Here is a 26,877-nt window from a genome sequence, read left to right as displayed (position 1 = left end):
ATGGAATTACAGCTATTTTAACATTTGTTTATTTTAGTATGGAGGCTTTTGTTTGATATTAATTTGAACACATCTCTTTATAGTTTTATGGACTATAAGGAAAAAGTGTCACAACGAACCCTTTGCTCCATGAGGTTCATTGGTGTAACAGGGACGCCCTGATTCCATGAGGTTGTGTAGTGTCACAATGATCTCCTTGGTTCTGCAGCCCTGCTGTGGCTGCCATGTAACAATGGACCTGTGGTACCATCAGGTTCCATGGTGTCACCATGGTCCCTTTGGTTCCACAAGGCCCTGCTGCGCCACGGTGGCCCCTTGGTTCCATGAGGTTCCGTACTGTCAAAAATGATCTCCTTGGTTCCACAGTGTGACAATGGCCCCTTGGTTCTATGGGGTGCCTGGCCTCTCACAGCCCCTCACAGACTCTTATGGCCCTTCATGGCCCCTCATGACCCCTCATGGCTCCCTCACAGTTGCCCAAGACCCCTCACAGCCCCTCACTGTGGATGCCATGGCACAGAGAGAGAGAAACAGCGTTTCTCACAGCAGCTTGTGAGAATTATTAGCAAGTTGTAAGAATGTGAGAACTTAAGTATAAACAATCTGCAGGTGGTGTTCTTCTACTTCGTCTTTCTCTTCTTCTCAAGGACGGTGTATAAAGAATGTTTTTTGTTAACTAGCCAATCAAACAGAATATATCATATCACTCTGTAAAAACCGCACGGTTCTCTTGAATAAAACCTTCTTTTAGTCTTTCTGCAATACTGCTTCCTGCCTGTTCTTGTGTCGTTCTCGGCGCAAGAGTGACACTTCATGGCCCCTCACAGCTCAAGGCTCTTCACGGCCCCTGAGCCGCCTCCGGCCCCGCCATTGGCGCCGCTCTTTGCTGCTCGCCAATGGCGGCCCGAGTCTGCAGTGACGTCACCAGTTGCCGGTCAAAGGAAGGCCTGGGGCTGAGGTGCCCCGGGCTGGCCGGGAATGGGGTCCGGGGGTCCCCGGGCTCATGGAAACGGGGGATCCAGGGGCTGAGAGAGGCGGATACCCGGGAAAGGGGGTGCAGGGGGTGTCGGGGCAGGATAAGGGGGTGCAGGGGGTCCTGCAGCTGGGGAAGGAGATGCGAAGGGTCCCAGTGCCCAGGAATGGGCATTCAAGGGGTTCCCCGGGGGGCTCCGCAAAGCCCCTCCCAGGGGGCAGCAGGAGCTGGCTCAGGAGCTCTGGGCAGAGAAAAGGGGGAGACCCCGGCTTGGGGGGGACATGGGAGACTCACACACGCTCCCGGGGGGACACGACCCCCGGGGACCCCCCCTCACCTTGTCCCGCAGGGGAGGCCGAGCCCCAGCCCAGGCAGACGAAGCCCCCGAGCCCCGGCAGCATCTTGGGGGGCGTGCGGGGCCGGGAGGGGCAGGATCCGGGAAAGGGCGGCGGCTGCCGGGTTCCGCGGCTGCCTGGAAACCACGAAGGCGGCGGCAGCGTCTGTGACAGCGGCGCGGCCTCAGTTGCCTGAGAACGCGGCCCTGGCTGGTTGTGCGCAGCCTGGGCTCCTGCAGGCGGCTTCACTGGGCGATTCGCCAGGGGAATTGTTCGCGGAGCATTGGCCTGTGCAAAGTTCCTGAACGTGCAGAGCATTGGCCTCTGCAGAAAGTTCCTGAATTTCCTTTGAAGGTAAAGATTGACTCAAGTTGAACTTTTTGGTTTTGTCTCATCTGCACTCTGAGAGAGAATGCCAAAGGGAAATACAGGATGGGATAATGCCCGTCTTCTGGTGCAGCAGTTCAGTGGTCTGCACTGTCACAGACATGTTTTATGAAAAATCCTTTGGGTTTTTTTTTTTTTTTTTTTGAGAAGCTGAGAGACCTCAGGAACAAAATGTAAACAATGGTTATCTGCTGCTGTGGAATGCAACAGGTGCATCTGTGACTGGTCTTCTAGAGTTGTTTCTAATTAATGGCCACTCACAGTCAGCCAACTTGGACTCTCTGTCTGAGACACAAACTTTTGTTATTCATTCTTTCTTTTTCTATTCTTAGCTAGCCTTCTGATGAAATCTTTTCTTCTATTCTTTTAGTATAATTTTAATAGAATATATATCATAAAATAATAAATCAAGAGTCAGATCTTCATCTCTTCCCTCATCCTAAGACCCCTGGGAACACCACCACAATGCACAGCTGAGTGGATGAACAATATATGCTCTACTGATTGTGCTTTTTTTTTTGCACTGAAGGAATGCAACATTTTCTAAATGTACTGGTCTATACTTTTTCTCCCCATATAGTGGTTGCTTAAACTGCTTAAAGGTGAATGAGGTCTGTTCAAGTTTCAGTGGGTTGTTATCATCTGGTTATTAAAATTATTAGGGAGAGGCCTGTGAATTATGGTGCAAACGAGACCATATGCCAAAATCAATAGTCTGGATTTTATGTAACAGTAAATGTGAGGAAGAGAGAGAGAAAGGAAAAGAAAAAGAAGCAGGGGGGTGGCAGGGGGGGGATGGGGGGTTGGGAAGAAGGGGAAGAAGGAGAGTGACAGAGACAGATTAAGTGAAAAACATCACCATTCCATGGATCCCATCAGCATACCATTAAATCCTCTTCTGGTCTTCTCTGTAGTGAGGTCTGGCAAAACGTAAGACTCCAATGGATTCATGAAGATTTGGGCAAGGTGGGACCTCCCAGGTGCCTCCCTGGGGTGGGGCAAGTTGGACTCTGTCTATTGCTACTTTCAAATAATATAAAATCTTTAGCATCTGTCTGTCCTTTGAGTCTACCATGAATTGGCTTCTGGATTTTCAGATCTGTTGTGTTACTTTGCATGCCCTGCAGTCTTCTGGTGCAAGGCCTCAGGAATGGGTCTGGGGGCACTGTGGAGGTCTTTGAAGGGAGGTTTGTGTGCAAACCTGGCCTCAGCAGACGAGTCTGTGGCTGTGGCTTCCCCAGCCTGAACCCAGACAGAGCTGATTTTCAGCAGAGCTGCTGGGTTTGGCTTTGTTGTGGATAGGTTTTTCTCTTCAGCCTTGTTTACTTCTCCCCAACCCTGAGCTAATGGGACAATAGTGTCACCTTTGTCTTGTCTCAAGTTCCCTTAGGCAGCTTAACTCACAGTCCCAAGTTCCAGTCAGGAGGCATTTTCAGGGAAGGGTGGGCTTGGGTGGTTGCTGCTTCTTTTTACAGTTTTGTCACAATGGGCAGAAAGTCCTTTCTGATGATATTTAAGCCATTAGCCATAACATTCCAGTCTCTCACGAGTCTCTCAGCTGTGAGGAACAGCTGAGAGAGCAGGGGTGCTTTAGCCTAAAGAAGAGGAGGCCCGCTCTAGCTATCTTTAAGTAATATTTAAGCTACAGCTTTGTCTGTTCAAACTATTATTAATGTTCAGGTCTTAGCTCCAGGTTTCAGTATGATCCATCTTTGAATTGCACAAGGTAGCCATAGAGTTCAAATAAAGTCCAACTAGAGGCCTAACTATACTAGCTACTTAGACCAAACAAGCTCTTAGCTACTTTCAAATAATATAACATTTTTAGCACCAGTATATCTCTTGAATCTGCAATGAACTGGGTTCTGGATTTTCAGAGTTCCATTGTTGCTCCTTCCAGTTTTGTTGAGGCATTGTCACTCATCTGCGACGTCCTTCTTCGAAATGGCTTCTGGATTCCCAGGAAAGACCACAACACCTCATCTTTTGTCCAGGGAAGGACTGAAGTCTTTTACTGTGAGTACCCACTGGGGCTGTGTTCAGGCTGGCACTGCCCTGGTGTCCCTGCTCTCCCTGCCCCTGTTGTCCAGCAGTGCTGTGAAGCTGCAGAGCCCGTCCCCAGCCCTTTGTGCCTGCTCCTGCTGCTGGGGCTGTCCTGGTGCAGTAGGGAACACTGTGGGATGCTTCAGTTGTGCCTTGCCTGGCTGTGCCAGCGGAGCCAAGTGAAACCAATACACAGCTGAAGCCCTGAGCATGTGTTCTGTCCCTTTCCCTTTGCCACAGGAATTCCTTCTGTCAGGCTGGGCACTCACCTATGCTGCTCTGACCATCCTGCCCTTGGGCACCCGGGCATGTGGGGGGGAAGCTCAAACTCTGCCCAAAGCCTTGAGAGCCACGGCTGGTCCCAGCTGGAAGAGCCTCCAAAGCAGCTGTTCTCTCCCAGCTCCTGGGTGGGCACAGATCCAGCCCTGCAGGCAGCACTGGGGCCAGGGCCACAAAGGTCCCTTGCTGTCTGCAGCTCACTTGACTGAAGATGCCCCACTGCTGAGGCTCTGTCAAGGAGATGCCTCTGTTTTCTTCTGTGGAGGGTTCTGTGAGCCCAGACAGAGAAAACCCATGTTAATTAACAGAGAGAATGAAAACTTGGACACATTCCTGTGCTCCTCACTCTTGGCACAGCGTTCCTTTCTTGCGTCTCTTGGACTCAGCCAGCAGCGATATCTCCTTGCTGTGAGTTCTGAGTGTTGTGCAGGGATGGAGTTAGGGGAGTTCTGAGAGCTCCTCCCCACTCTCTGGAAAGGTCACTGCCTCAGTCCAATGGAACTAAAGAGGAAACAAATGCCCAAAGAGCAGAAATCCCCAACCATGTCACATCCAATCACAGAGAAGCTCATGGCACAGAGCCTTGTGGCTGGAGTATGTGTACTGCACTCTGTATTATTAATTCACTGATGCTAAGTACTTCAGCAGGAAACTTCCAGGGCTTCCAGGACTGTCCTAGACTATATGATCACAAATTGTTCACCAGTGCCACTTGTTCAAGAAAAGCATTTCTGAACAAGCCCAACTCTGAGGCTCTAGCTGGTTTATTTTTGCCTTTCAGCTGCTTCCCCCTAAGTTCCTGTGGGAGAAGCTTCTCAACATGAAGAAGAAGGCCAGCACTGGGGGGAGTATTCTGCCCAGAATTGGCCCATGTATAGACAGGAGTGAGACTGGTCCAAAGGTATCTTTTTCCTGCTCTTTTCCTTTCTGTTTGATGTGAAGTTTGAAGGTGGGTGTGTGCTTGTGACAGGCTTGCCTCAAGCAAAATACCTCAGTGTCCAGGTCCTGTTGTTATTGCAAACTGATGGGAGTGGTGGACTGGGAGTACTGATCTGCACTAAGCCAACACAAATAACCTCTGCTGAAGCTGCTGGGCTGTGCTGGAGTGTAGTTGCCATTGCTAAAACAATGGGAGGAAGGCTGGGGACACAAAGGCACAACATTGCCATTTGCCATTCTCCTGCTGAAGGAGCCCCCTCTTGCTTTGATGTGGTCACCATCAAATGCTTGGGGTCACAGGATTCCCTCTGGAGTGGCAGCGTTGGCCTTTGAAGGCCAAGGATCTGCAGGAATTACTTCAGATTTAACAAAACAAATTGCATTACTGCTTTGGGCTGGAACAATGTGTTGGGACTCTGGAGGGATGTTAGATTTTGCAGACTGCCAGATGTACAGGGGACTGGCCCTGGGCAGAGGGGAATGGATGTGCTTTATCTGGATCAGTGCCTACTCAGAGGTGTGTTTAAAGCTGCTTTTCTGGCAGGACTGGCTCAGTAGAAAGCACAGTCCAAAGGGGTAGGTGACCGAGGTGGGCTGTTGAGCAGGAAATTGTCAGTGAGAGACACAGAACACACTGGTTAAGGATTGCCCTGGAGAGGGGCCTTGGGAACACCTCAGGGAAGGGCACAGCTAAGGGACAGTGTGCTGCAGCCACTCCCTTCAGCAGAATGTGTCTGCTGTGAAGTCACAGAGGAGACCTGCTTGCGTCTCTGCAGTGACAGCAGTGTGGCTGGAGAAGGCAGACAAAGCAGGGCAGGGTTTTCTCCAAGCAATGTCTCTGCTCCAGAAGCATTTGCTGTTGTTGTGTCTTTCCAGACGTGCCTCTACAATGGCATTCAATAGGATAGCAATAATGACAAGAAAGCATCCATTTAAAGCCCATGGAAAAAGGAGATACCAACTCTATTTTTACCCAAGTTGCTCAGAAAATAACTGAACCTTATCCTCATTCAGCATTCACCTCATTTGTCTTTTTATTTTCACCTCATTTGTCTTTTTCCTAATTTCAGTGTTACTTTATTTTTGCCTTTACCTCTGTTAGAAATGCACTATTAAATACAATTAAAGGGGACAAAGTCATTAAAGCAAAAGAAAACTGGTTATTAGTAATGATTCAGCTGAGCTGGGTGTGTCTCCCTCCCCTCCGGAGATGAACAAACACAGCCTCCAACAAAATGGCAATCTTTGTATCCCCTTTGTACCCGGCCGGGGTGGTCCCTGTCCCTTTTCCCCTTGGATGGGTACTCGGAAACTTCCATTCTCTCAGATTGCCAGCCTTTCTGTCCCCTCCCCTCTCATCCTGCTTCTTTTTGGTCAGGTCTTCAACCCCGTCCCTCTGCCAGTTCACAGCGACACCCAACAAGCAAACCTGAACAATTCCAAACAATCCAAACAACACCACACAGAGCCAACAACTTTCATTCTTTAACTTAATAACCTTTTAGCTTCAGCAAAATATCGCCTCATCTCTCACACCTCCTCTGGTCCTGTGCTCTTCTTACTGATGTCTAAATTCTAGAGCAAAAAAGATATTTGCAGTTGTGTGGGCCTCGGTTTCCCTGTCTCAGAGTAAAGGACATCCCAAAATCATTTCCCATGGTGTCTAATGTAAATTCATGGGTTTTACTTCATAAGTGCACAGTCAGTGCCCCAGAGCTCTGTGACCAGATGGGCACAGGGCTGTGCTTAAGGAAAGTGCTGCCTGGCATTCTGGAGAAGGAAACCTGGAGAAATGCATGCCAAAAGAGCAGCTTGGCTTGAGCCTGCTCTGTGTGGCCCAGCAGCTGTGGATCAGCTCAGAGCAGAGGTGGGTGAGCCACTGTTTGCCCAGTGTGGGCTGGGCAGACATGCTCCCCCAGAGTCTGTACTTCACTGGGGATCAGTGTAAGATTCTCCTGCATGAACCTTCCTCCCAGCAGCTGAAGCTCTCCCTGCTCTCTCTCCTCTCCAGCTGCCCTCAGTTCCCCCAAAGCAGAGCTCGTTCCAGATTTCCCCACCAGAGGTGGTGTTTCAGAACTTCGACACTTGTGATGTCTGTGAAATGACACTGTCTCTCATGAATAAAGACAAGGTAAGTGTTGGGACATGGAGCTTTAACACTGGGCTGGAAGAGGAGAGTGCTGTCATTCCCCCAGTGTACAGCAAAGCAAGTTATCTGCTGCAGCACATGCAGGAGAAAATGTCTCAGCACCTTTGTTCTGCAAGATGGTGGAAATCTTCCTGTGCTGGGAATTAACCCCTGATTTTGGCCATGCATTGATGGTGTCTATCCAAAAGGAGTTTCCTTCTCTTGCAAGCTCTGGATTGATACGAATTGTTGAGGGCTGTACAGTTCTTACCTGCTCTCATGCTTTACCTTGAGTCTATAGCATACCCTGTGTCTCCTTGGTTAATCTTGGCTCCTGGTAGGAATCTCTGCCTCTCTCAGCCAGTTTGTCTCCCTTTGTGCAGCCCACAGCCAAAGCTCAGGGGCTGAGCCTTCTCCACTTTATGCTGGAATCACTTCTCATTCATGGCATTGGCACTGCAGGAACCGTGTTCTGAAAGAGCCCTGCAATCAGACTGATGGAGCAGAAGCACTGAGAGGCCTTTAGGTGCCACTTGAGGCTCCTGCTCAGCTTCATCCAGCTCTGCTCAGCTTTTCCAAAAGCAACACAGTGCTCTGCTTTCCCTTTGAAGAACCACAGCACATCCAAAGCCATGTGCTCCTGGAGGTTTTTACCTTCACTTGAAGAAATTGTGAGTGTTTTGCAGTTTCTCAAGAGAGCTGAGAGGGAAAAAGTTGAAAAATGTCAGCAGTTGTGTTCCACTGTAAAGAGGAAAACTGAGACCATTGGAATTTCAGTCAGGGAAACATTTTCTCAAGTGAGGCTTTTGCCAAGAGTGGGCTGGTGGGAAGAGACAGGAGGGACTAAAAATCATTTAGACTTTTGGAGAGCATTTTGATGCTCAGGGGTTGATGATATCAGTGTGCTAGAAAAATGCATGTGTGCTGTGTCTGTGAATCCCAGAGGATTCAGAGCACCTGGCCTGCTGGCTGCACGCAGGAATGCAGCAGCCCAGCTTGCCTGCACAGGCAGCAGGAAGCCCTGGAGAGTCAAGATTGGCTTTTCATACTGGAACCACACTGTCAGTCAGTTCTGGTCATGTTTCTTCAGGCAGAAAATGCCTTTGAAGCCCAGAGTCCATAGGCACAGCCTGTCTGTGTTTCTGTCACTTTTGGCAAGCTGATTGCTCTCATGGTTTTATGATTCTTCCTTGCTGCTTTCATGCCCATTTAAATTCTCTTTGCCATCTCCGTGTTTTAGGGATTGTCTTGCTGTGTTCCTTCTTTGGTTTTTCAGGTTTGCTTTTCTTCCCAGTAAGGCCACAGGGTTTGGTCTCCTGTCTTGCTGCTCTGCCTGCCTGACTCTATCCCCAGAATGTCCCTACCTCAACCTGATCTGCTAGAAGGGAATTTCTTCCTTCCCCCAGGATAATGTGCTGGTTTGCTTTCAGGTAGCACATTCCCCCTCTGGACCATGACAACTTCATGGCTGTGTGCAGGCAGAAGCCAGCAGGTTTTTTGGTCTTGTTGAATATGCAGATGACTTGGTTCAGGTGCTCTGTCTCCATCCTGCTGGTGCTGAGCTGCTCAGCCCTTCCTTCCCAGCAGGCACTGCCCTGCTGGCCCTGGCCAAAATGCTGGAGCCAGACAGAAGGGATTCAAGTTCAGCCTTGTGAATGATGTGCCTGTGCCTGCACAGCTGAAAGTGCTTTGGGAAAGGGGCCAGGCAGGGATGTCAGCAGGGCATGGACAGATCTCCTCTCATCCTGTTTCCACAAGTGGCAAAATCATCATTTCATGTCTTTGCTGCAGGTTCCTCAGGTGGTGAGGGTCTCCATGGAGAGCTCACCTTACTTCCAGCTCGTGAGCCCCAACGATGCGTACCGTGCCGTGCCGCCGGGCGCCTCTGCCCCTGTGCGCATCCGCTTCAGCCCCGACGAGAACAAGGTGAGGCTGGAGGAGCCAAAACACACAATGATCTCCACAGCTATTGTTCTCCCTGCACTCTGGCTCCAGCCCATTGCATGCTGTGAGCTGGGCTCCAGGCCGTGGGCAGGCAGCCTGCAGCCAGTCACACCTTGGCACTGCTGGCAGGCACTGCAGCCAGGCCTGACAGGCTCTGCTTCCCTCCCTGCACATCCCTGAGCATTGCCAGGGGAAGATGCACAGGGAACAGGATGAAAATGACAGAGGGCTGTTGATAGATGTTGGGCCATCCCTAGGTCCAGTGGAAGGGGTTCCATCATTATGATGGAAAACAGCAGAGGAACAAAGAGGTCAGAGAGCTTTCCTCCTTGCTGACTGGCAACAGCTTCCCTGCCTGCCCCTGGGCTGGAGCAAAGACGGTGCTTTTTCAGCCCCTCTGTTCTGCAGCCTTGCAGCTGTGCTGTCCCAGAGCACAGGTGACCATGGCACAGCTGCAGGGCCAGGGCAGAGGATGTGCTGTGCCCGTGAGCCCAGCCTGGCACAGGCACACTGGGCTCTGGGTGCCCTTGGTCAGCAGGAGGTTGCTGAGCTGCAGGGGACTTGGACACCTGCCTGAAGGAGCTGCTGCAGGGCAGGTACAAGCTGCAGGCAGAGCTGTGAGCCCAGAGCCCGTGGCAGTGACACTGCGGGGGCTCTGTCTTCATGCCTGTCACTGTGCTTGCTCTGTCAGCTGGCACCCATTCCGTGCCAAAGGTGCTTTTGTGGGCAAGTTTAAACAGCAGTGCTGAGGCCCTGGCAAGTCTGATCTCAGTGCTGGCATCTGGAGGGTTCATGTTCTGATCTGGAGGCTTGTTCATACAGAAGGGTTTAGGACATGGCATGGAAGGGAGGAAGCCTTGCAGGCAAACAAAGAGAGGCCCTTTCCAACAGCATGCTGCTGCCTCTTGGCACTGTTCTTCTCCTGACTTGGCTGGACAGGCAAAGTTAGAGGGGAGTTCTGAGCCAACTGATGTTTCTGCACCAGGCCAGAGGTGCAGGATCTCTTTGAGTGCAGCTGTTTTCTCATCTTCCTTTTGCTGCTTAGAGTCAGTTGAACGCTTTGTCCTATTCTCAGACAGTGGGAATATAGAAACCTAAAGAGGAATGTCCTGTGTTCCCCAACTCCATGTTCCTTAGAAGGGGCTTAGGAATTATTTAACATCATTAAAATTTAGAGTAAAAATTATGGTGGCTTAGGGCTGTTATCTGTATAACCCAAGTGACACAACAGCTTAATGCCACTGAGATAGATTTTGCAAAGTGCACTGCTGCCTTTAAAATGTGACATATCAGTAGAACTTAGTGTTCATTTTGGGGTGGAATAGCTAAATTGATGCCCTTGAAGGGTTATAGGAAATGGTTTTTCTTCTGCCATGGGGATGGCACTAAATGCCCTGTGCTGAGCCGGTTTCTTTTCCTGCAGGATTATTGCCACGAGCTGGTCTGCATCACTGCCAGGGAAAGGATAGTTGTGCCAATTCGGGCCATCGGTGCCCGAGCTGTGCTGGACTTCCCTGCCCAGCTGGACTTCTCCAAGTGTCCAGTCAAGGTCAGCACCCAGCAGACTCTGCTGGTGCGCAATGTCGGTGCCCGGGCAGCTCGGTACCAGCTGAGCACCCAGAGGTGAGGCAGCTCATCTGTCCCTGTGCAAAACACCTTTGGGAGAGAGCAGGGTTGGGAAAGAGCAGCAAAAGGAGCCAGAGCATTGCAGCTGCTGCCCTGCAGCCTGGCTGGAAGTGAGCAGCATGGATGGCATCTGCTCTTGCTTTCAGTGTTCTTAGCAAGATGCAGCCTTGGAGCTTTCTCCATCCCAGATTTCCTGGAGGCTGCTGGAACATGTTGGTAGCTGGCTTGCACCCTCCTGAGCACAAGCAGCTTCTGAAATGCTTCCTCAGCACTGCCAGCCAAACAGAGCCATTCTCTGGGAGAACACAAGCATGTGGCTTTGCAGTGGTCCCTGCATCAGATGCCCAACATGAGCTGTGCTGCAGGCAGCCGCTGCAGTTCCTGTTACTTAAAGCTGATCTGATTTCCCTTGTCGGCTGAGGGCCTCAGTCACCTCTTCTGTTCCATGGTGAACCTTTGAAAGGCAGTTTAAAATTTCAAACAGATGATTTAAATCTGTGAATAAGGCCGTGCCCCCTTTCATTGAGATTTCTTTTTAAATACTCTGAAGTTCCTGTGTTTCTGCTGTTTTTTCATTTTGGTTTGTGTTAAATGTTTGCCAAAAGATCACGAATTGTTCATTGGGAACTTTCATGAAGGTCGAGCTCCTCTAATGCCTATCAATATACCACATGCCCATAGGTACATGCACAGGTGTATAGGAAATATGAGACATAGGAAATATGAAATATTCACAATTAGTGAATATGTGAAAAGCAGTTGGGCTGATTTAGAAGAGAAAAGTATAGAATAACTTCTGCTGGAGGGGACCTCTGGAAATCATCTGAGCACACACACTGCTCAAAGCAAGACCAGTGTCTGGGGATTGCAAGGTGCCATTGGGAGATCTGGACCTGTCTTTAGATGCCATACAAGAAAACAAACATACAAATGGACCTAGTTAAAAAGCAGAAGAATACGACCTATTAAAACTCCCTCCATACCTTATCTTTCCTGCCTGTTGGGTGCAGTAGTGATTCATTGAAAGGGTAGATCTAAAGGATGAGAGCTATCTTAAGGAACAGCTCACAATTAACAGAGAAAAGGCCAAAATTTAGCCTGCCAGCCCCATCTCTTGGGGCAGTGGTTTTCATTTGGTTCTTACAGTGTCAGGCATGTCTCCTTCACAGCTCTTCTATTTGTGGGCTCAGGGTGCAGCTTAGTGACGTTGGCTGACATTCAGAGGAGTCAAGTTTAGCTGTAGAGCTTGTGTCCTTGGGTCTTGGGGAGCCAGGTCTGTGTGAGAGATGACTGCTACAGCAGGAACAGAGGAGTCTGGTGGGTACAGCCCAGGGATGGGGGAGATGCAGGGGCTGATTTGCACTCAGTTTTTCAGTCCTGACAACTGAGTCCTGAATTTGGCTGGATCCTCTTCTCCTGATAATTTGAAAAGAAGAAGACACCTTCTTTCTCAGGCAACCCCTGAAGTCACCCCCAGGAATGTTATTCCCATCCTGCCATCTGAGGGCAGGAGCATGGGAGCATGTAACATGGGGCAGGAGTGGGAATGAAATGGAACGGAATGGAATGGAATGGAATGGAATGGAATGGAATGGAAGGTAGTGCTGAAGCCTGGCCAGGGATTCCCCTTACTGGCAGCTTCTCTGTTTTGATGAAATCTCTGGCAAAAGACTAAGAGAAGAATGCTGTGCCTTGCCCCCAGCAGGCCCTGATGCCCCTGAGCCCCAGCAGAGCTGCAGCAGTGCTGGCATCAGCCCCGGGGCAGATGCAGGAGCACGTGCACTGATCTGGCTCTGGGGCTGCTGGGGCCTTGTCTTTCCTCCCCTCCCTCCAAAGTCTCACGTCCAGCACATGAACATTGCTGGCCCAAGGCTTCTCCATCAGCCAGCAGTGATGTTCTCACCAGTGGGAATGGGAACAGCTCAGCCCATAATTACAGCAATAGGTCCTTAACGAGCCAAGCCAGTTCATCAGCTGTCACTACTGACATGAACAAAGTTCAGCTTGCCAGAATGCTCTCTTTGTTTTTGTGTGTGATGCATTCATCACCAAAGTCCCCAGAAGACACTTTGAAGTGACAGATTGACCAGCAGCAAAGCACCAAGGCCAGGAACTTTTGTTTCCTCCCTGGGGCTGTAGAAGAGCACAAAGCCCAGCAGCTGCTGGGCACAAGCACATTTCCCCTGAGCTGTCCCTGAGCATGAAAGCACAGAGTCTTGTGTTTGTCAGGCAAGAGCTGTTTACCTGGTGGCCAATCCTGATTGCTCCTGGTAAATCCAAAGTGCACCAACACATCTGCATCATTATTTCCAACACATTACACAGAGTTTGTCTGGTGGGCCAAGCAGTTACCAGCCTGCATGACAGCCCAGAGTCCCAGACTGCATTGCTGGTAAATACAAAGAAACCTCCTGTTCTGCTTCCTTGATGTGCTCCTGCTCATGGTGCTTCCTTTAGCTGGGATTGGACCCTTCAGACTGTAAATGGCATCCCCCTTTTGGGTTTCTGTGTCACTGTACCGCTCTAATCTGCATTTGCACTCTGAATTTCAGAGTTTTGATTGCTCCTTTTCTTAGAGCAGCTTTCATTGAAATGCTTATAAAAGTTGCCCTTTTTAGGCTAAATCAGGATGTTTTCAAGGTAAAATAAATGAAAGAACCACACTGCAAATTCAACAGTAACTATTCCTTGGTCTTCAAGGAAAAGTTCCTTCTCCCTGTCTGATTCCTAGGCTGTAATCTCCCAGGACAGGTAGTGCCCTAACATTTGCATCTCTTGAGATGAGGTTTATAGGCAGCAGGAAAAGAGAAATTCCTGAAGCAGTCAGTGTCAAATTGTGCATGCAGATAGCTCTGAACCTTCTGTGCTCTTCACAAACCATTCTCTGATGGGATTGCTGGCAGTGGGACCCTTGAGCCTCATTGCAGAGGGCTGGATGCAGAGTATGGGGGAGCTGAGGTCATTTTATCCCACAGGATCTTCTGCGGGCTGGATCTCCTCAGAAGCTGGTCAGCAGCTGTTTCTGATCCTGTCTGTTCTGGCTGTCTTCTGCTGCCTGTGCTTGGTTTGCTCCCTGCTTGCCCAAGGGAGCTGCAGGGAGCTGCAGTGCAGCAGGAATCTCATGGCCAGGTGTCCCCCAGCCCTGATGCCTCTCTTTGTGTTGCAGTCCTTTCTCTGTGGTGCCGGCCACAGGAGCTCTGGGCGCTGGTGACACCGTGCAGGTGACAGTGGCATTTCACCCGCTGGCCAGCGGTGCCCATTGCGGCTCCCTGGCCGTGCGCTGCAGCTCAGGTGAGTGCTGGGCCCTGCAGGGCACAGGACAGTTCTCCACATGGCTCCCTGCTGTCCCATCCCCTGCATTCCCTCCAGAGGTGCCTCCCCTGCTCAGCTTTACCCCTAAAACAACTGAGAACTCGTTGATCTCTAGGGCATTGATAAAATGGATCCCTTCTGATAGGGCTAATATTTTTGGAATCCTGTTTTGCTGGGAGTTGCTGAGTGGAGGAAGGAGGAACCCTGATTCTCCACTACCGTATGGCTATGCCTGGGTGAAGTTTTCTTTTATTCCTGGGCAGTGCTGTATGTGAGGTGTGAGGTCTCCATCAGATTCTCTCCAATGCAATGGATTTCTTGCACACCTCTGTTCCATATGCTGCTTCTGCATTGGCTTGTCACAGATCCTTTTTCTATGTTGCCCTCTACACATATATTTAGTTTCTGTCTAATAATGTTTTCAGGCCCTCAAGTTCCTGCTTGGTGACAAATCAAGACAAATTTGTCCTTGTCCCTGTTTTCCAGGCCATCCATGCTCTTGCAGACCTCTCACATCTGTCTCCTATTTGATTTCTAGACTAAGGAATCCCATTCAGTCTTCATATAGAAGCTGCTCTGTATCTACTAATCTTTCCTTTGTCCCTTTTTTATTTAATTTGAAATGCTGTAGCTTGGTTTTTGAGATCAGAACAATATAAACTATTTCAAGACTGATGTGGCTGTGGGTTTGGACAGGGAGATGATGATGATGATGATTTTCACAGTGTTCATTTTGTAGTGGTTTGTCACATTGCAGAGCCAGGCTGGTTGTGTTTCCTCGCCTGTGTCCCCTCCTGCTCTGGGCTGTCACTTCACTTGTTCCTCTGGGCCTCCTTTTGCTGCCCACCTGCCCCCAGGCATATTTGCGGGTCAGCAAGAAGGGATCCAAGGGATCAGGAGAGACAGGAGTCTCGTGGGACACCCAGGGTCCTCCAGGGTCTCCAAGCCAGGACTGAACTGGGCTCCTCATCCCTGTCACCTGAAGGACTTGGATGCAGAAATCCCGGTGATCTGAGTGGGTCACCAGAGCACATGGACCAATCTCCTAGCCCACACTGTCACCTTGGGGCCAAATCTCTACAAACACCCTCAGAAATAAGATGTTTTAGGAGCTGCCCAGGACATCCTCACGCTGTACACTCAGAGCTGAAGGATGTGATGAGCATACTGATCCACAGAATGGCTCATTCAGCTCAAAACTGTGACACTTTCTTCTGTGCCCTGTGGTTTGCTCCGTTCCTTGTGCTTCCATCAGCCAGTGAGCTGAGCAAAGACTCCCCTTTGCTTTGTTCCAGGTGAAGAGAGAATCCACACAAAGCTCCATGGAGAAGCTGTAGATGTCAACATTGGGTTGAGCACAAATTCCGTGGAGGTTGACAAGACTTTCATCACCATGTCAAGCCACAGAACCCTGTTCATCGAAAACAGGAGTAACATCACAGCCCACTTCCAGTGGAAGGCTTTTCCTACTGAGGAAGACAAGAATAAAGAGAAGAGGAGGTTGGTTTGAAAGATACATTTCCGTGAGATGCATGGCCCAAGACTAAAACTGGGCCTCAGGGGGCGTTGGTGCTTTGGAATGGTTTAGGCCAAGTAAACCATGCCTGGCACTGGGGTGTGTGTCCCTGGGCTTCAGGAGCTCAGCACTCAGCATTCCAGTTCATTGATACTCCAACCAGGGATGGCATTTTGGGAAGGAAAGGTTGATTGCAATGACTTGATTTCCTCAAGTTCTAATTGGGCTTTTGCCTCTCTAATCTTCTTCCTACCTGAGCTGGCAACATCCTTAAACATTTCCTGAGTTGCCAGTCCCTCTTTCCAGAGGTGGTACACCTTCTTTTCTTCCCTTAGTTCCTTCAAAAGTTCCTTGCCCATCCAGGCTGGTTGTCTTCCCCGTCAGCTTGTCTTTCCACACACAGGGACAGTTTGTTCCTATGCCTTCAGGACTTCTTTCTTGAAGTAATTCCATCCCTCCTGGACCCCTTTGTTTTTAAGGCTGTTTCCCAGGGTACTGTCCAAATCAGTCTCTTGAATCTGCCCTTGAATCTCAGGCCGAATCTGCCCTCCAGAAGTCCAGAGTGGAAGTTTTGTTGATGCCCCTTGTTTCACCAAATATTGAGAACTCTATTATTTCACAGTCACTGTACCCCAGACAATGGTGAACAGATGAAGTTCATTTAGTCATTAGGGAATCTCATGGTGATATCCAGTGCCTGGATCCCAGGGAGGCAGCAGGCTGCCCTGTGGAATGGATCCAGTTGACACCCAGGGCCCTCAGTTCCCCTCAGAAGGGAGTCACCTACTACCACTCCCCTTCTTTTCTTCTTAACACTTGAGGCTGTGATCTGTCTGACAGATGAAGTGCAACTGGGAGACTCTCCAGACAGAGTTTCTTCTTTAGTGTCATCTGCCTGACCCTCTAGAGCCAGGGCCTCATACATATTCTGTCAGGGCACCTGGATAGGTGTGGGTGTCAGGATGGAATTTTACTGCCTCCCCAGTAGAGACCCATTTCCATTCCCCACTGTCTCCTAGGTCTCCTCCTTCTGCCTGCTCACAAGAAGGGCAGGGCTCCTTTGACTCCTGCTGAGCTTCTCTCAGAGCTGGACAGATGTAACTTCACCAGTTTATTTCTGCTTCACTCTCCCTAATGCTCCTCAGCCTTTCCACTTCTTCCATAGGCTCTGCCACAGGGCAGAGCAGATCGTTCAGCTGCTCCCACCACACACAGGTGTCTTTTGCATGTCCTCTGATATTAACACCAGGCTCAGACCCTCCCTGCAGCCAGGGGCCTGGACAGCTGCATCCTTCCTGGGGGGTTCTCTTTGAGTTAGTGCACTCCTGCTGGCAGTAGCAGCAGCAATGGCTTTTCATCATTCGTAAACCATAGCTGGGGAAAAAGAAAGGCAGAAAGAAGAAAGAAAAAAAAAAGGCAAGCACCTCACAACCAGCCAAAAGACGCAACCCACTACACAAGGAGGGTGGGTCGCTGCACCCTTCCTGCTCAGCCTGCTTGCGCCAGCTGCAATGCAAAACCTGAAAAAATGCCACGCAAACTGCCATACTGGAACTGCCATGCCCAAATTGCCATGGCAAGCCCCTGTTTGCTGAGGGTCAGGCTGCTTACACTCCCCAGAGCCATTTTAAATGGCCTGCAAAAGACCAGGAGATTGACCCTTGCCTGCTTGAATGGCTGGCGAGAGGGTCCTTTAGTGCCCTGGGCTTCTTGGTTTTCCATTGTTCTCCATCTACTCACACAGTGTGTGACTTCCATACAAGCTCTGTGTGTCAAAAGAAAAATCCCTTGACCTTCTCTGGTTACTTCCCTGGGCTGTTTATTTCCATTTTTTCCCACGTTCCTGCCTCAGCCTGGACCCAAGTGATCCTCTTTCCCCTCAGAAGCAACTAGGTTTCCCCAAAGTAAATTCAACCTGGTTTTGGTTTTGTGGGGTTTCTTCCAATTACATCTGTTTTCATGCCAGTTTGTGTCCTAGACTGTCACCAGAACATTTTATTCTTCCTTACTTCCAATCTTAGGCATGGTTGTAGCTCCAAGGCCACTGTCCTGTTGTCAGAGTAGCTTTTGAGATCTCAGAGCAGACAGGACATTTTTAATGAGAGGAGATAGTGCAGGATACGTTCCCTCTCAGGACATTCTACTGCAATGCACTGGGGTGGGACCCAAAAAGCTCTGGCTCATGAAAAGGTCTCTCCAGGAGTTTGCTGTCTCCCTCCTGCACAACAAAGTCCCTTTGCCTCTCAGAGCCTCTGTTTTCATGTATATTGCATATAAAACCTTGAATGTCACTGAAGGGATTTGGTGCCTGAATTAATCAATTTCCTTTGGAAGTGCTCTGGGATGCTCTTGTGAAAGGCAGAGCAGGGAACAGGGCAGGTCCAAAATGGAAGAAACAAAGAGTGATGCTGGTAACACGTAGCTGCAACCCAGCTTGGTCTCCCCTTCTCAGGGAAGTCCTACTCCATGACCTTTATCTGCCTCCCCCGAGCAGCTCAGTGGTAGGAAAAGCCCCTTGAAGTGGCTGGTTGATTCTCCCTCAGTTTTGGCAGGGGCTTTGAGCCAGCAGGTTCTGCCAGAGGGCTGCTGGCTTTGGAAACCTCTGCTGAGCTTGCAAGTGTGGAGTAAAACTCCCTGCTGTGCCAGTGAACAGCAAGTTATCCTCTGATCTATTTGGGATCCCCATGGCTTGGGGTCAGCCCTTTCTGGAGAGCTGCTGCTGCTGCTCCTCCCCAGGTGCTTTGCTCTCCTGTGCTCCCACTTCTCTCTGCAAATCTGTGGCTCATGAAACCATCTGCTGGCCTTGTCTCTCCCTGGGGCTGCAGGCAGTGTTTGCTGAGGCTGCTGAAAGAGGTGTCCCAGGAAAACTTCCCAGAGGAGAAAGAAACAGAGAAGTATAAGAGATCTTGTGAAGATCGCAGTGCCCTCCTGAGCAACATGGTCCACGAGGAGATGGCAAAGTTGCCAGAAGACCCCATGCTGTTCTCTGATGACGTTTTTGTCATTGAGCCAATGGTAAGTGATAGCTGAGAACATTCTCTTCCTCCTCCTCCTCCTCCTCCCACCCACCCTACTCCCTACACCCACCCCTTCCCCCAGCTGTGGTCACTGGGCAGATCCTCAGCTGGCCCCATGTGCTGGCAGAGAGGACATGGAGTTTCTGGAGCAGCTGCAGAGCTCCCTGCTCAAAGCATTTGTGCCCTGCAGGCTCAAGGCAGGGCTGGGAGCCTGACAAAGCCCAGCTCTGCTGCCAGGCTGGAGCTCAAGGGCACTCTGTGCATGTCCTTGCAGTGTCCACAGGGAGCAGCTATTGTAGGTAGGGGATCTCCCAAAACGTGGTGTGTGGGGTACAGCAGAGACTGTTGGAGCACTGCCAGCTCACACACTGACCTGAAGCTTGCAATGGTTTGCTGGGAAAAGGAGGAGGCCAAATTCGGCCCAAGGTTAATCACAGAAATGCCAATCCCCTCCTGTAACCATGACTTGCACTATTTCTGAGTGTCCCTTCCAGTGTCATCTGTGAGCTTGAAAACAAGGGTGCAAGGTTGAAATGGGCCTTTGGAGTTCTCCTGCACACAGGGACAGAAAACCTTTTCCTTTTCTGTTTGTGCAAGCAAACTGCCATGTGCTCCCATCCAGCAGAGCCCTGATTCTGAGTACTGGCATTGTGAGAGACAATGAATGCCTGGTGTCTGCACAGTGCAAAATCCCTTCTCATCTTGAAGTAAACGCTAGAATAATCCCAACCTCTACTTTCTTTCAAAACAGGTTGAACTAATATTTTTATTTCCAAGGAAGGGGATTACATTCTCTTCTTGCTTACTCCTACGGCCCATCTAAGGCTGAGAGCCAGCAGTGCACAGTGGCAGCTGCATCCCACTGTAGCTGACAGCAGCATGATGTGCCCAAGAGCTCGTGTCAGAGCAGCAGGAATATTGTGGAGAGTGGGAGCTGATCACCTGAGCATTGAGAGCTTCCAGTGGTGTGTTGAGCTGGGTTTGGAGTGTTTCCTTGGCTCTTTGTGTTGTTCACTCATCATTGATGCTCTAAACAAAGGCTTACAGGACTGTGGTTGAAAACAAAAAACGTGAAGTTTGCAGAGCAATGTTTTGCTGTCTCTTTCTGCTGTAGGAGGGAGAAATTGGGCCCAACTGTTTGGCTGAAATTAAGGTGACCTTCAAGCCCCTGGAAGCACTGGAGTATCAAAGTGTGGCTTACTGTAGCATCTCAGGTACAGCTCCTTTGTCCTGCTTCTCTCCCCCTCAGTGAAGCCATGGGGGAAGCCTGAGCCCACTGGGCTCCCATGGAAGTGCTGGGAAGAGTCCCTGGTCAGCAGGGCAGTGCTGGCACATTCCCCCTGGCCCTGCAGCTTCCAGGGAGTCTCCTGTGCCAGGCCAGGGCTCAGAATGCTGTGTCTGCCTGACTGTTCCCAGAACAGCCCAGGCAGTGCAGGGAGAGGTTTTCATGCCGTGGCTTTGCCAGCATTCCCTCAAAGGCCAGAGAGCTCCAGAGCAGAGCAGCTTCAGTGACCAAGCACTAAGCCCCTGCAGGCCCCTGGCCTCCAGGATGGGTCCATTTGACATGGATCCATCATCAGGCAGCAGGAACTGAGTTAGAAATGGGCTCCCTGAGCCTGGATCACCTCCCAGTGCCCAGACAGCAGCAGAGCAGAGGTGGCTGAGCCCCACTGAGCCCAGGCTGTTTGTAGAGGGAGCCCCCTTGGCCAGCAGCTGCTCCTCTCCCTGTGTGGGAGTTGTCCCCTTGCACTCCCAGTCTGTGCAAATAGAACACAGGGCTGAGTGTCAGAAGGGGAGCACTTGGGCCACAAAGTCCTGTGCTCCTGGGCCAGGGAGTTTGGTAATTGCCAAACTCTGTATGAGCTTTGTGCCTGCACTGAATGGATTTCAAAGCTCCTCTAGGTGCATGGGAAGGAAACCACAGAATCACAGTGTGTTAAGGATGGAATGGACCTTAAAAGCCTCTGGGCAGGGACACCTCCCAGTAGATGAGGTAGCTCCAAGCCCCATCCAGCCTGGCTTTGAAGACTTTCAGGGCTGGAACCTCCACAATGCCCCTGGGGAACCTGCTCCAGTGTCTCTTTTTTACCCTCACAGTAAAAAATTTCTTCCTAGTATCTAACCTAAATTTCCTTTCTTTCAATTTCTACCCATTACTCCTTGGCCTGTCACTACAAGACACCAGAGATGTTTTAAACTCAGCAGACTGGTGGCTCCAATTGGAAAGCAGCCCAAGGAATGGGTTAGAAATTAGAAGTCAGCCCCAAGGGATTTCTCCTGAGGGAAGAGAAGGGTGCATATCTTCTCCTGCAGCATCAGGAGCTGGTTGCATCCAGCTCAGAGTCAGGGACTAGCGCTGAAGCAGCCTGGAAAATCCAGTGTGACAGAGGGAATGATTGTACTGCAATGGACATCTCTCCCCAGGCCGTGAGAGCAGGCTGCCCCTGCAGCTCAGAGGGGAAGGCCAAGGACCCTTGGTTGAACTCAGCTCTCAGACTCTGAACATTGGGAACGTTTTTGTCAACACCCCCCATGTCTATGAGGTGAGCAGCAGGGCTTGGGATGGATCCTGATGGCTCCTGAGGCAGCAGCAAGCCTGGTGGAGCTGTGGAATTGCTGCCAGCCTGGGCACCTGTGAGCAGGGAATATTTGATGCACTGCTCAAATCTGGGGGGTCAGAAAGGTGTGTCTGTTGTTCCTGAAACCCCAGTCCTTTCTTTGGGGATCATCTGGGAGGTTTCCTGCAAAACAACCCATTGGCACATGAAACCAACACTGGCTCCAAAAGCTGCATGTTCAGAGGCTTTTGTGGCAGGGCCAGACACAAGGCACCTTTGCACCGGGCTGTTCAGAAGCAGCTGGAACAAACTGGCTGCCTTTGAGCTTCAGCCCACTGCCAACAGCTCCCAGTCAAGTGTCCCTGCTTACTCCTGCAAGTCACAGGAAAGCCATCCAGCCTCCTGGCTCAGTGCTGGCCCTTGCAAAGGGCTTGGGAGTTCTGTCCCTTGCTGAGCAGTCCCTCACCACACTTCAGCCTCGGTGCATCTCTGGCTCTAGAAAGACAAAAGTGTTCCTGGGAATAAAGCAAAGGACTTTTTCTACCTATTTGCCTCCCCCCCAATAGAGTCAAGTTTGAAAAAAAAAAAAAAGAGACCAACTGGAAGAGGTAGAAAATGAGGCACTGCATCATACCAGACACTTCCAAAATCTTGGCTGTGGAAGGGAAAGACATGCTGAGTTTTCTTACCAGAAGATGGTGCTGTCTGTACATTTTGATGCTGATCCCTCATTCTCAATGTATTGTTTCATGGTATGGGAAAAGGTGAATGAGTAGATGGTGCTGTTGGAGCTGTGCTCAGTGGGGCAGCAGCAGCAGCTCTGGGGTGATTCACTGGGCAGCTGCAATCAGCCCACGTTGCTCTCAGGGCCAGCTCCCAATGAGCTTGGTGCTGCTGAGCAGAGGTGCACTGCTCTGTGTCCATGGGATAAGCCCAGGGTGACTGCAGTTCTGTGGAGTTGCCACTGCTCTGCATGGATACCCAAAGGCAGAACTTGTCCTGTTGTATTTTTTTGACTTTTGCCATTCAGCAGCACAAAGCACCTTCTGTTTTTTCTGGGTGTTAATTGCATCATAAGACAATAACTCACAAGAAGGGAACAGTCCACACGTATTTCCATTTTGCTTTCTTGCTGCTGCAGGTGAAACTGATGAACCAAGGAGCTATTGATGCTCCTTTCATCTGTATCCCTTCAACCACCAACGTGGGCTTCTGCTTCGAGTTTGCACCCAAGAAAGGAATCATTGCACCAGGTGGGATCCAGATTATTCTGATCTCCTTCAGTGCCAGCATACTGGGGAAGTTTGAGGAAGAATTCCAGTTCAGTGTGGTTGGATCTCCTACACCTGCAATCCTGACCATCAAGTAAGGACCCTGGGAGCTGGGTGGGCACATCTGTGGCTGTCTCTGGGACATCCCCCACCTACCTCCTTTTGGGCTGGAGCAGAGAAAAAAGGTCTGAATCTCTGCTCTGCTGCTGGCATTGCTTTAGTGTGAGGATACCTCCTGCCCTGGGTGGTGCCTGGGAGCTGGAATGACTCCTCCCTGCAGGGATCTCCCTGTGCCTTGGGCCATGGCAGGCAGTGGGATGGATCAGCTTTGGGCAGCAGCTGCTCTGGGATGTCCCAGCTGAACACCCAGCAAGGTCGCCAGGGCTTTGCAGATGGGCCAGCCTGGGTGATTGTGCAGCAGCAGCAGCAGTGTTTGTAAAACCTTGTGTGAATAATCCATGCCAGATGGGCAGCAGCAGCCTCAGCTCAGCTCTCATGGCCATGCTGTGGGGCACAAACCGTGCTCCCAGCTCCTGTGCACAGAGTGCTCTGGTGCCTCCTTTGCACAGCCAGCAAAGGGCTGATGTGGGAGTCAGGGAACTGTGCAGCAGGAACTGTGCCAAGGACTGGGGCACCATCCCGTGGGCTGGTGCCATGGCAAGAGACAATCCTGGCCCAGCCAGAGGGAGAAGGGCTGATCATAGGGGAGGCAGAGCTCAGTCCTCAGCACCACAGCAGCGTGAGGCCTTGTCCCTGCCAGCCTGAGCCATGTGCTGCTAGGATAATGCAGGGGAAGCAGAAGAGCTGATGCTGGCTGCTCTGCAGCTTTGCAGCTGGGCTGCTGCTCTTGGGGAGCACTGGCTCAAGGCAGTAAAGAAATGAAAGCAATCTGCACTGGATGATACCAATGAGATAAGGGAGATGGATAAAAAAGAACAAGTTATTACTTAGCAAGAGAAAAGTGGTGAGTAGGTGTGCCCATAGTGGAGAAACCATGATGCTGGCTTTGTTTTTGGAGGAAAAGTGCTACTTTTTTACTTTGGAAATCAAGAGGGAACCTTTCACCATCAAAGAGTTGATTCTCCTCTGTCCCTCCCGCAAAGTGGTCATGGGGTGTTTGTGCATAAGCAGCTTTCTCCTGGAGCGAGGGCAGGTGTCTCTTGTTGAGATGTGCAGAGCAGAGCCAGGGCCAGTCCTGTGAATACAACACAAGGCCCAGGTCACTGCTCCTTGATTTGGAACCAAAAGGCAGAGTGGGCACTGATTGGCATCAACCATGAAATCAACTGGTGAGTGTTGTGCAGCTTCAGGTGCTGATTTCAGAGGATGTTGGTGGCTTTTGGAGACTGAGCTCAAGGCCAGGTGAGGTGCTGTGCTAGATTCAGGACAGCCTTGTTTGGTTGTTTAGGCTATTGCTCTTGGCTGAGCCAGCTGGGGCACTGCTGACAAGCTGGTCCTTTCCTCTAGGATTCATCTGTCCCCTGGGTAGAACTGTTGCTGCTCTTTCCAGAGGATGTTTGGGGCTTCCCTGGCTTCATGTTTCAAAACTGTGTCTAATGATTGTGTGGGTCAAACTCTCCTGAGAAAGCTCCTCCATGGGAACAGCAGTTGCAGCTGAGAAGGAGCAAAGCAGGGAACCTGTGGCTGGAAGGGCTGCTTACAGAAGTTTGTGGGGACACCTTGATGTCCATCCCATTGCAGATGGGGAAACTGAGGCACAGAGCCATGTCTGGGGGTGTGTTCAGGGTCCTTCATGGGACCCCCAGCAACTCGAGGGCTTTTTCTGCCTGCCCTGTGCCCAAAGCCCCATCAGTGGCTGTTGGCTGCTGCCACTTGGCTTTAGCTGCCTCCTGTCCACATGGGCACCGTGCTGAGAACATGGTGGTGTGTTGATTTGAAACCCATGGTGCCCCTGACACCAGGTTTTATGCCTCTGAGCCACGATAGCCAGACCTTTGCAATTCCTTTAACCAAGCCATTTCCTCCTCTGTCCTCGCCATCCAGGGGCAGCGTCACTGAACAGACTCCACACTTCAAGGTGGATAAGCTCAGCTTTGGTGACGTCTCCTTTGGTGAGTGTTCCCTGGGCTTGGACACAGCATGAGGGATCTGTGCATTCCAAACTGGAGCACTTGAACATAAAAGCATTCATCACTCATGGTCTGCCACAGCAGCCTCTTCAGGGTGTGAACTCCAGGGCTGCTGGGTGCCTCAGGCAGCATTTTGTCATTGTGAGATCAAATAGAATCAAGGAATAGAAAGTCAGTATTTTCTGGTGTCTCTGACCTGGTTTAAAAGACAGATGTCTGCCAAGGAAGGTGGGAATCTTCCTGGAATGGAAAGATGACCCCTCTCCCTCCAAGTTATTATACCTTTGAAATTGCAGGGCTTCCAGGGAAAAAGATGGGAAAAGGAATAACAGTTCTTTACTGGAATATATCAGCACAAACAACAACACAACAACAGAAGTTTCCAACCCACCAAGTGCTGTTTCTCCCCTTTGGTGTAGTTATGATCACAGGCAGGAGGAGCTGTGGGGAAAGGAAAGGGAAAGGAAAGGGAAAGGGAAAGGGAAAGGCCCTACAGTCAAAACCCCTATCCCCCTTCCCAGACCAAGGGGAACATTCACTACAAATCCTAAACCCATAACAATGAAGTTCATGAACTTTTTAAAGTTGCCTTTCCTGAGCTGCTTCTTCCCCATCCTGCATCACCACTGAGGCACTTATTAAGTTGCCGTTTGAATAAATGAAACAAGAAAGGCAGCAGCAATCACAGTGGCCACCGTGGGTGGGAACTCATGTTAATATATCCTGAAAACGGGAGTGTTGGCAGACTTAGCAGAGAATTTTACAGCTTGAATTTTCAGAGTAAATGCTCAGTCTGGGTGCACACTCATCACTGAGAAATAACTGGTGCTGGTTTGGGGCAGGTGAGGGAGCTCCTCCACATCAGAGAGAGAGAAACTTGCAGTGTTCAGCAGGGCTAAGAGTGGGCATTTTCAAGGCTGCAGTCTGGAATCAGTGTCAAAGGGAACTCAGTATCAATTAATTCCTCCAATCACACTTTCATCCTACCAGGATATTCACACCAGGAGTCATGACATAACTGGGGCCTAAATGGATATTTGTGTCCTTTTCCTAGGCTCTCCCTACACCAAGACCCATCGCCTCCCTAACATCTCCCCAGTGTCCCATATCACCCTTCGGGGACAAGCCCACTTCCCAAGACTCCAAATCCAGCCCAGCACCCTGGAGTTTGGCTGCATCGTGGGTGGCACTGAAGAAGTGCATTCTCTGGAGATGACCAACTGCAGCTCACTCCCTGTCCAGTTCCACTGGTCAATCTGCTTGGACAGCCAGGGGAACAGGTTGAGGTATGCACACCTTTGCCCTCTCCTTGAAGCTCTTCTTCCTGGTGCCCTGTTTGTACTTGGCAAAGAACAAAGATGTTTGCCTAGGATCCAACAGACTGCTTCTGGCTTCTCCTTGTTCAAACAACACTGACCAGCTGTAATCAGGCTGGTTGCTCAGGGAATAGTTTTTCCACCAGTTTAGTGCTGCATAGCCCCCATAGTGGTTTCCCCTGGGAAGGAAAGCTGGGGTGAAAGCTGCTTTCTCAGACCTCTGTGGCCTGAGGCAATGTCCACCTTGATGAAAGGCTCCTAGTCTCAGCTCCCACAGTGCTGCTGGAGGCTCTTTTGGCCCCTCTGCTTTGGGATGGGTCGTCTCTGCAGGAGCTGCTCTCTGCTCCTCACCTTCCTCCCTTGCATTGTGCTGGTGGATGCCCAGAAAGTCCCAACACCAGAGAAAGAGCTACTTAGTGCCTGGGCTGATGCTGAATATCTTGTTCCCTTCCCTTTCCTTCTTTTCTGAAACAACTCCTTTAGTGCCAGGACAATTTCTTTCCCAGGGGTCAGCTTTCAGTGGACACCTTGGATTCTTCACTCTTTGTTACTCATTTTGACATTTCCCCTGCAACATGTCCCTTATGGGTTCTGTGCTGTTTGACAGCAGGACTTGTTCATCACATCATCTCCTATTCCTGCCTCCCTGAGAGTTTCTACTTTAGAGTGAAAAATGGCATTATCTGGGCACCATGGTTCTTTGAGGGAAGTTGCCTCAAGCCATTCATTAAAACTAAAGACAGTGGGATAGATGATTAGGGGTCTCTTGGGGGTTATGATGAGACTGACCCTCATCCAGAAATGAAACCCAGCCTTAGAGCTAAAGACAGTGGTTCTTTGGGGAGCAGGTCATTGCAGGCCCTGAATGCCTGTCTGGGAATGGAGCACCCAGGTCATGTTTGACTGTGTGGGGAGCACTTGCAGCTCAGCAGGGTGACAGGCAGGCACGGCTCAGCTGTGTCCCTCACATGGCATTAGAAACACAAGCAAAGTTACCCTGAGGACCTGCTTCAATTTAAAATGGGGGATGTGACCTGAGTCGCCTGGGAGTGTTGGAAAATGTCAACCAACCCCCCCCAACACTGTCAGGGAAACATTCCTGATAAATCCCTGGTGGAGCTGCAGAGTGTCTGGCCTTGGGCA

General features: G+C 50.4%; 2 protein-coding genes across 2 annotated transcripts in view; one reads left to right on the top strand and one right to left on the bottom strand.

Annotated features, from left to right (window-relative positions):
- Window positions 1-26,877, bottom strand: part of LOC139604082 (zinc finger protein 271-like) — a 205,972-nt gene that overhangs the window by 104,879 nt on the left and 74,216 nt on the right. The window contains exon 4 of the mRNA XM_071455068.1: window positions 6,844-6,853. Within this exon, the coding sequence (XP_071311169.1) occupies window positions 6,844-6,853 (10 nt within the window). The remainder of the gene's footprint in view (window positions 1-6,843; window positions 6,854-26,877) is intronic.
- The window catches only part of LOC139604069 (hydrocephalus-inducing protein homolog), a 48,777-nt gene continuing 28,763 nt past the window's right edge, over window positions 6,864-26,877 (top strand). The window contains exons 1-12 of the mRNA XM_071455057.1: window positions 6,864-6,900; window positions 6,978-7,087; window positions 8,876-9,010; window positions 10,452-10,651; window positions 13,821-13,945; window positions 15,262-15,466; window positions 18,308-18,497; window positions 19,614-19,713; window positions 20,924-21,042; window positions 22,199-22,422; window positions 24,333-24,400; window positions 25,473-25,704. Of these exons, the coding sequence (XP_071311158.1) occupies window positions 6,864-6,900; window positions 6,978-7,087; window positions 8,876-9,010; window positions 10,452-10,651; window positions 13,821-13,945; window positions 15,262-15,466; window positions 18,308-18,497; window positions 19,614-19,713; window positions 20,924-21,042; window positions 22,199-22,422; window positions 24,333-24,400; window positions 25,473-25,704 (1,745 nt within the window). The remainder of the gene's footprint in view (window positions 6,901-6,977; window positions 7,088-8,875; window positions 9,011-10,451; window positions 10,652-13,820; window positions 13,946-15,261; window positions 15,467-18,307; window positions 18,498-19,613; window positions 19,714-20,923; window positions 21,043-22,198; window positions 22,423-24,332; window positions 24,401-25,472; window positions 25,705-26,877) is intronic.

The sequence above is a fragment of the Agelaius tricolor genome, unplaced genomic scaffold, assembly GCF_023055355.1.
Source record: "Agelaius tricolor isolate 1412-34295 unplaced genomic scaffold, bAgeTri1.0.p SCAF_43, whole genome shotgun sequence".
NCBI classification, from domain to species: Eukaryota; Metazoa; Chordata; class Aves; order Passeriformes; family Icteridae; genus Agelaius; species Agelaius tricolor.
The sequence above is the reverse complement of the archived record's forward strand: the minus strand, read 5'-3'. Positions and strand labels throughout refer to the sequence as shown.